Source organism: Elephas maximus, chromosome 5 (assembly GCF_024166365.1).
Source record: "Elephas maximus indicus isolate mEleMax1 chromosome 5, mEleMax1 primary haplotype, whole genome shotgun sequence".
NCBI classification, from domain to species: Eukaryota; Metazoa; Chordata; class Mammalia; order Proboscidea; family Elephantidae; genus Elephas; species Elephas maximus.
Genome location: NC_064823.1, coordinates 105,179,662 through 105,189,089, shown reverse-complemented (window position 1 = coordinate 105,189,089; position 9,428 = coordinate 105,179,662). Strand labels below are relative to the sequence as shown.

General features: G+C 42.6%; 1 protein-coding gene across 2 annotated transcripts in view; it reads left to right on the top strand.

The window, feature by feature from the left end:
- Window positions 1-352: 352 nt before the first annotated feature.
- Window positions 353-9,428, top strand: part of CEP135 (centrosomal protein 135) — a 92,108-nt gene continuing 83,032 nt past the window's right edge. For both annotated transcript variants that reach the window (XM_049886225.1, XM_049886224.1), the window contains exons 1-2: window positions 353-596; window positions 9,198-9,355. In XM_049886225.1, the coding sequence (XP_049742182.1) occupies window positions 9,243-9,355 (113 nt within the window). In that variant the 5' untranslated portion in view covers window positions 353-596; window positions 9,198-9,242. The remainder of the gene's footprint in view (window positions 597-9,197; window positions 9,356-9,428) is intronic.

Here is a 9,428-nt window from a genome sequence, read left to right as displayed (position 1 = left end):
ATAGTATGTGTCTACACACAGCGTTACGGGGCCACAGTGTGGGGGCAACAATTCATTGCGTTGGGTGACAGGAAAAAAACTGCGAAAACGGTATTTAAACTGGGGGATTACGCGGTCTGTAGGCGTTCACTTTGTGGGTTAGGGCTAATCCGCTCTTGGGATCAGGACGCCGGGGCTAGAGGGAAGTCCCCGCTTTTAACCTGCACGTAGTAGATGACCAACGTATCCGCCTGATAGGAGGATCCCACGTCAAGCACCAGCGGAGGTTCGTGCCTTGCCAGCCGCGGGTCCCGTCCGCTAGGGGGCGCCACGGTTCCGCGCCGTCCGGCCGTTACGTTTCCGGGCACCGGGGCCCCGCGCCGCCATAGCCGCCGTCGCCGCCGGGCGCGTCCACGCCGCGCTGCGAGTCCGCCTCCTCTCCCGTTACCGAGGCAACGGCGGCACCTCCTCCGCGACCGTCCGGATCGTCTGTCCGCGCCATTTTCAAACTGCCCTAAAGCTGGAGCCGGTGGCCGGGCGGAAGAAGCTAGCGAGGGAGGCGAGGTGTTGAGAAGCGATGCGGCCGCAGGAGGAGGGAGCAGCGGCCGGAGTTGCCAGTGAGTGCGGCCGCCGAGAGCTGGAGGGCCGGGCGGGACTGGCAGCGGCTGCGCTTGCCGTGCGGCCCCCGCGGCCCAGGCCTGGGCGCTGCCGAGAAGCCGCGCGGCCGCGGGAGGAAGTGGGGCCGGAGCGGGGCCGGGTCCGGGTGGCCCGTCGGGGCGGATGGGCAGGCAGGAGGCGGTCGAGGCGCGGACAGGACCCTGGCCGCCCTGCTTCCGACACCCCTTTCCCTTCAGCACCCGACTGCAAAGTCACAAACCCGGCTTGGCCTGGGGATGCTGAACCCTCTGACTTTTTCCTGTCCAGCTCATCACTGGCCGGCTGGGGCGTCGTGCAGACTAGCCTGCTATTGACTTATTTAACATTTAAAATGCTCTGTTACAGTAAGACTCATGCATGCTCTCTGTAAAAACAAAAATGCCCAAAAGAGTAGGACGAGAGCCATTTAATTAACTTTTGCCCAGCACCTTAGAAAACATTCCTTTCTGCCTTCCAGCTTGTGCTATTTTAGGTTCAGTAAGGAAAGAAAGAAGTCCTGGTGGGACAATGGTTAAGCACTCGGCTGCTAACCGAAAGGTGGGCGGTTCGAACCCACCAGCCCCTCCGCAGGAGAAAGATAAAGATGTGGCAGTCTGTTTCCAGCCTTGGAAACCCTATGGAACAGTTTTACGCGGTGCTATAGGGTCGCTGTAAGTCGGAATCGATAGATAGCAACGGGTTTGTTGGTTTTAAGGAAAGAAAAGTGATTTCCAGAACCTTTCTTCAGTACTAGCACTTCATAATCTCTATGGCAATTTTCGTTTTAAAATATTTAACCCATTAAAAAAAACCATATACAGTTCAATTTTCAGACTGCCAAAGGACTAACAGAGCTGTGGAATGAACACTTATGGTTCCTTTTCGGGAACTTTTCAGCACAGGAAATCCAGAAACAAGTAGCAGGAAAGCTATCCTATTTTTTAACGCCTTAACATGTAAGTTTAAAATTAGGCTTTAGCCTTCTCTACACTAAAAGGAAATATGAGCAAACATTTTAAAGTTAAAAACAATTACTGTATCTTCATTATCTTCAATGTGTTAATTATTCTGTAAGTTTCATTAATTCTAGCAATAATCACTATTTTCCATGATCAGTCCCCTCACCACCACCAAATTTCCATACTTGGAGATAACCTCAGTTAACGTTTTTGTTACTTTGGTGCATACACACCAACCAGTGGATGTTGTAAAAATAAGGTATACTGGCTTTCAGATGTCAGCTGCCCAAAATTAGGTAGATGGACAATTCCAAACAAGTACACGTTTGGCACCCCAAAATCCAACCTTTTATGCTTTTTGGTAGAAATTTACAGTATAGCCAGAATGTTTGAATGGGTGTGGGAAGAAAGACATGTTTGTGTCTTTCCCAGGAGGATTTAAATCTATCCTGTGTGTTGAGGCCCCAGCTATGATTTTTTCCCTCTCAGTTTTGTGCTTTAGGTGGACGTTTGCAGAGCAGATGAGTTTCTCATACATATATTGTTGTGTGACATTGGTTGCCAACCCCACAACATGTCAACACTCTCCTGTTTTCAACCTTGGGCTCCCCATTTCCATTCGTCCAGCTTTCCTGTCCCCTCCTGCTTGCTTGTCCTTGCCCCTAGGATGGTGTGCCCATTTAGTTTCATATACATGGTTGAGCTACATGTATTATTGTTTGTTTTATGGGCATCTCTAATCCTTGGCTGAAGGGTGAACCTCAGGAGTGACTTTGGTACTGAGTTAAAAAGATGTCCGGGGCCATATTCTCAGGGTTTTTCTAGTCCCTATCAGACCGGTAAGTCTGGTCTTTTTTTTGCGACTTTGAATTTTGTTCTACATTTTTCTCCAACTCTGTCTGGGACCCTCTCTTGTGATCTCTGTCAGAGCAGTTGGTGGTGGTAGCCGGGTACCATCTAGTTGTGCTGGACCCAGCCTGGTGGAGGCCATGGTGGTTGTGTTACATTTAGTCCTTTGGACTGATCTTTCCCTTGTGTCTCTGGTTTTCTTCGTTTTCCCCTGCTCCAGACAGGGTAGAACCAGTAGACGTGTCTTAGATGGCTGCTTACGAGCTTTTAAGACCCCAGATGCTACTCACCAAGGTAGGATATAGAACATTTTCCTTATAAACCATGTTATCCGGCTATGGGTTTTTGATTCTTTCCCCTTCTCAATGCAGGTTGTGAGGAAGTATTGTTTCTGGGTAATCAGAGTTGGTTCCGATAAGCAGGAGCAAGGCTTGAGTTGCGTAGGTCCTGCTAGTTCTTGGTTTGTCAGCTGTATGTCTGATGTCTACAGGAGTTTCTTTAGAACACCCTGTGTCAGCCAGGTCCCTCTTGTGGAAGGAACCTAGAAAGCCCACGGGGAAGCCACTCAAAAGGTTAGCAAGAACAAGGAGAAAGAGTTGTAGAAAGGAATAATCAAGGAGAGGCACTAATTTAGAAGTGATTTGGTAAGTTGAGGCAGATGGTATAAAACCAAAACCAAACCCACTGCTGTTGAGTCAGTCCAGACTCATAGTGAACCTATAGGGCAGAGTAGAACTGCCCCATAGGGTTTTCAAGGCTATAAATCTTTACAGAAGCACACTGCCCCATCTTTCAGCCATGGAGCGCCTGGTGGGTTTGAACTGCCGACCTTCCAATTAGTAGCGGAGTGCTATAACCACTGCTTCAATAGGTCATGGTCTAGAAACTAGAATATTAGACCAGGACTCCAGAGACCTGGCTTCCTGTGACTGCCCATCTGCTTGTGGCTGTGTGGCCTGCGTAAAGGTACCTTCCTGAGCAGTCTGCTCATCTTTAGATGAAGATAATGATATTGGCCCTGTCTCCCTCACGGGGTAGTTGTGAGGACCAAATTTTGTGTGCATTCACATTGATTCACATTGTATACATCTGAAGAATGACAGAGATATGAAAGTTTTTATTTGGTTTAGAAATATGGATACTTACATTTAGTTTGCAAAGGTTGTTGTTGGGCACTGGCCAGTCAGTTTTGACTCATAGTGACCCAGTATGATAAAGTAGAAATGCTGCATAGAATTTTCTGTGCTGTGATTTTGACGGGAGCAGATCGCCAGTCTTTCACCTGTGGATCCCCTGAGTGGATTCAAGCTGCCAACCTATGATTAGCAGCTGAGTGCTTAACCACTGTGCAACCAGGGCTCCTTGCAAAGTTTAGAAGTGAGTAAAGTTTCTAAAGAAATGATCTTTGGATAACTCTATTTTAAGGCAGTTTGATAGAGAATGTGTTAAAAAAAAACACAAGACATTAAAATTGTTGTCAGGTGCCATCAAGTCAGTTCTGACTCATAGCAACCCTGTGTACAAAAGAACAAAACATTGCCTGCCCCAGTGCCATCCACCAATCATTGCTGTGTTTGAACCCATTGTTACTCGAGCCCATTGTTGCAGCCGATGGGTCAGTCCATCTCATTGAGGGTCTTCATCTTTTTCGTTGTCCTTCTTGACATCTTCTCTAAGGACTGGTCCCTCCTGATAACATGTCCAGAGCACATGAGACAAAGTCTCACCGTCCTTGCCTCTAAGGAGCATTCTGGCTGTACATCTTCCAAACCAGATTTATTCGTTCTGGGAGTCCACAGTATGTTCAGTATTCTTTGCCAGCACCATAATTCAAAGGCATCAATTCTTCTTTGGCCTTCCTTATTTGTTGTCCAGCTTTCACATGCATATAAGGTGATTGAAAATACCATGGCTTGGAGCAGGTGTACCTTAGTCCTCATGGTGCGTTTTAACACTTGAAAGAGGTCTTTTACAGTACATTTGCCCAATGTAGTATGTCATTTAATTTCTTAACTGCTACTTCCGTGGGCGTAGATTGTGGATCCAAGTAAAATGAAATCCATGACGGCTTCAGTATTTTCTCCGTTTATCATGATGTTGTTTATTGGTTCAGTTATGAGAATTTTTTATTTTCTTTATGTAGAGATATAGTCCATACCGAAGGTTGTAGCCCTTGATCTTCATCAGTGAGTGCTTCAAGTCATTTTCACTTTCAGCAAGCAAGGTTGTGTCATCTGCATATTTCAGGTTGTTAATGAGTCTTCTCTAATCCTGATGCCCCATTCTTCTTCATATAGTTCAGCTTCTCTGATTATTTGCTCAGCATACAGATTGAATAAGTATGAAAGGATACAACTGTGGCGCACACCTTTTCTAGTTTTAAACCACACAGTATCCCCTTTTCTGTTCCAAGGACTGCTTCTTGGTCTACGTATAGGTTCCTCATGAGCACAGTTAAGCGTTCTGGCTTTCTCATTCACCATAGTGTTGTCCATAATTTGTTATGATCCACACAGTCAAATGCCTTTGCATATTCAGTAAAACACAGGTACACATCTTTCTGGTATTCTCTGCTTTCAGCCAAGATCCATCTGACATCAGCAGTGGTGTCTTCCTTCTAGTCTTCTTCTGAATCTGGCTTGAATTTTGGGCAGTTTCCTGTCAGTGTACTGCTGCAAATGCTTTTGAGTGATCTTTAGCAAAATTTTTCTTGCATGTGGCGTTAATGGTAATGGTATTGTTCAATAATTTCCCCATTCTGTTGGATCTCTTCCTGTTGGTTGGCCAGGTAGCTTCCAGATTTCTTGGCGTAGATGAGTGAACACTTGCAGTGCTGCGTACATCTGTTGAAACATCTCCATTGATATCCCGTCAACTCCTAGAGCCTTGTTTTTCCTCAGTGTCTTCAGTGCATGCAGCTTGGACCTCTTCCTTCAGTACCATTGGTCCTTGATCATATGCTACATCCTGAAGTGGTCGAAACTTGACCAGTTCTTTTTGTTATGGCGACTGTGTATTCCTTCCATCTTCTTTTGATGCTTTCTGCAATATTTTGCCCATAGAATCCTTCAGTATTGCAACTGGAGGTTTGAAATTTTTCTTCAGTTCTTTCAGCTTGAGAAATGCCGAGGATATTCTTCCCTTTGGTTTTCTAACTCTAGGTCTCTGTGCATTTCATTATAATGCTTTACTTTGTCTTCTTGAGCTACCCTTTGAAATCTTCTTTTCAACTCTTTTACATGGTCATTTCTTCCTTTTGTTTTAGCCACATTGTGTTCAGGAGCAAGTTTCAAAGTCTATTCTGACGTCCATTTTGGTCTTTCCTTCCTTCCTTCCTCCCTCCCTTCCTCCCTTCCTCCCTATCTTTTAATGATCTCTTGCATTCTTTGTGTATGATGTCCTTGATGTGGTCCCACAATTCGTCTGGTCCTCGGTCATTAGTGTTCTATGCATCAAATCTATTCTTGAGATGGTCTCTAAATTCAGGTGGGATATACTCAAGGTTATGCTTTGGCTCTCAGGGATGGTTTAATTTTCTTCATCTTCATCTTGAACTTGCATATGAGCGATTTTGATTGTCTGTTCCCCAGTCGGGCTGTTCTGTTTGATGATACTGAGTTTCTCTATCATCTCTTTCCACAAATGTAGTTGATTTGATTCCTGTATATTCCATCTGGCCAGGTCCATGTGTGTAGTCACCGCTTATGTTGTTGAGAAAAGATATTTCCAGTGAATAAGTATTGGTCTTGTAAAATTCCATCATGCAGTCTCCATTGTTGTTTCTGTCGCCAAGGCCGTACTTTTCAACTACTGATCCTTCTTTGTTTCCAACCAATAATTATCAGTGCATCTTGATTGCATGTTTGATCAATTTCAGACTGTACAAGTTGGTGAAAATCTTCAGTTTCTTCTTCTTTGGCATTAGTAGTTAGTACATACATGTGCATAATTGTCATACTAATTGGCCTTCTTCGTAGGCATAGGGATATTATCCTATCACTGACAGCTTTGTATTTTGTGATGGATCTTGAAATGTTCTTTTTGACAATGCATGGGATGCCTTCCTCTTCAACTTGCCATTCCCAGCATAGTAGACCATATGATTGTCTGATTTAGAATGGCCAATACCAGTCCATTTCAGCTCATTAATGCCTAGGATATCATTCTTTATGCATTCCATTTCACTTTTGACAACTTCTGGTTTTCCTAGATTCATATTTTGTACATTCCATCTTCCAATTATTAATGGATGTTTCTTCTCATCTTGAGTCTTGCCATGTCAGCAAATGTAGGTCCCAGAGTTTTACTCCATCCATGTGATTAAGGTCAACTCTACTTAGAGGAGGCAGCTCTTCCCCAGTCATATTTTGAATGCTTTCCAACTTGAGGGGCTCGTCTTCCAGCACTATAGCAGACAGTGTTCTGCTGCTATTCATAAAGTTTTCACTGGCCAATTTTTTTAGAAATAGATGGTGAAGCCCTTCTTCCTAGCCTGTCTTAGTCTGGAAGCTCTGCTGGATCCTGTCCATCATAGGTGACCTTGCTGGTATTTGAATTAACAGTGACACAGCTCCAGCATCACAGCAACACACAGGGCTACCACAGTAAGACAAGTGGTGGAAATATTAAGTATTAAAATAGACAAGGATAAAAATACGTACAGAGACACTTGTGTGTTTGTATTTTTTAATTGAAGTACAATTTCCATGGTGAAATGCTCAAATCTCAAGTGTACCATTTGAAAAGTTTTGATAAATATATACACCTGTGTAACCACTCCTCTAATTAATATATGCAATATTTTCATCTTTTCATTACCTAGAAAGTTGCCTCTTAACCCTCCCAGTCACTTCTCCAGCCCTCCGGTGGCAACTGTTCTAATTTCTATCCCCATAGATTAATTTTGTCTGTTCTTGAACTTCATATAAATGGAATCATACATATATACTCTTTTGTGTTTGGCTTCTTTTGCTCAAGTGTTTTTGAGATTCATCCGTGTCATTGGCGGGAATTGTGTAGTTCTTTCCTTTTTATTCCTGAGTAGTATTACATTGTATGAATGTATCATAGTTTGCTTGCTGATTCTGCTGCTGATGGATATTTAGATTGTTTTCAGTTAGGGGCTACTATAGTCATTCTTGTAAAGTCTTTTTGTGGACATTTGTTTCCATTTCCTTGGGTAAACAGTAGGCAGAAGTAAGTTTATAAGAAACTGTCAGACTTTTTCCAACAGGATTTCACACTCCTGTCAGCACTGTGGAAACCCTGGTAGCGTAGTGGTTAAGTGCTACGGCTGCTAACCAGAAGGTCAGCAGTTCGAATCCGCCAGGCGCTCCTTGGAAACCCTGTGGGGCAGTTCTACTCTGTCCTGTAAGGTTGCTATGAGTCAGAATTGACTCGATAGCAGTGGGGTTGGGGTATCAGCACTGTGTTGGGGTTGTAGTTGTTCTACATCCTTGCTAACATTTGGTGTTGTTAGTCCTTTTAATTTTAGCCATTCTATCGGGGATGGGAGCCTTGGTTAAGAGCTTAGCTGCTAACCAAAAGGTGGATGGTTTGATCCCATCAGCCACTCTTTGGAAACCCTATGGGCAGTTCTACTCTCACTGTGAGTCAGAAAGGATTCCACAGCAATGGGTTTTTTTGTTTTGTTTTTGTTTTAGAGGGGGCGAAATTGCATCTCATTGTGGTTTTAATTTGTTATTTCCCTGTTTACTAATGGTGTTTAGTACCTTTTCATGTTTATTCTCTTCAAATACCTTTTGCCAGGTGCCCAGTCAAGCCTTTGGCTCATTTTCTTTTTGGGTTGTTTGTCTCATTATTGTAGAGTTGTAGGAGTTCTTTTGGATGTTCACAGTGGCTGCAGCAATGGGCTCAAACATAGCAATGATTGTACAGATGACACAGGGTCAGAAAACATTTCATTCTGATACCTGTAAGGTCACTATGGTCGGAGCCCATATGATGGCACCCAGTAAAAAAAGTAATCATAATAAGAGTTGTTTCTATATTCCATATAGGAATTTTTTGTCAGATATTTTGAGTATTTTCTCCCACTCTGTGGTTTGCATTTTCTTTTTTAATGAAATATTTTGATGAGCAGATGTTTTTAATTTTGATCAAGTACAGTTTATTAAATTTTGTTTTGTGCTTTTTAAAAATTATTTCTTTCACATTTTAATTTTTTTTTATAATTTATCTTCTTTGGTGTTGTTGAGAGGATATACAACAGAACACCTGTTTCATGCTTTTAAAAGAAACCTCTTTAAGAATTCTGTTTACCTCATACTTGGGAAAGTATTCTTTGTTTTCTTCTAGAAGCTTTATTGCTTTAGCTTTTATATTTAGGTTTATGGAAAGATATTTATTTTAATGCAGTAACATGAATATTGGGAAACCCTCGTGGCATAGTGGTTAAGAACTGCTGCTGCTAACCAAAAGGTCTGCAGTTCAAACCCACTAGGTGCTCCTTGGAAACCCTATGGGGCAGTTCTGCTGTGTCCTGTAGGGTCACTTGAGTTGGAATCAAGTTGATTGCGATGGGTTTTTTTTTACATGAATATCATGTTGTTGTTAGGTACCGTTGAGTCTGTTCCGACTCATAGTGATCACAAATATAAACATTGGATTTAAATCACTGTAAATGTTCTACAAGGCTACCTACCTGAAGAGAAACAAATAATTACTTCATATTGAAAGAATCTTTTCTTTTAATAATAGCTATAATAAAATATAACTGTAAAAATATAATGGTGTTTTACTCATCTCTTTTAGGACTTTAATTTTTTGAAGTGAATAAAAGTGGTTTTGGAAGACAAGATGACTACTGCTGCAGAAAGAAAGTATGTTAATATTAGGAAAAGACTGGATCAGTTGGGATACCGCCAGACTCTGACAGTAGAGTGCTTACCTTTGGTAGAAAAACTTTTCAGGTAAAGACAAAAATACAATTCTAAATCTAAGTATTTCTTAATCCTGTTTGTTTGTGATTGAACTTCATCCTTT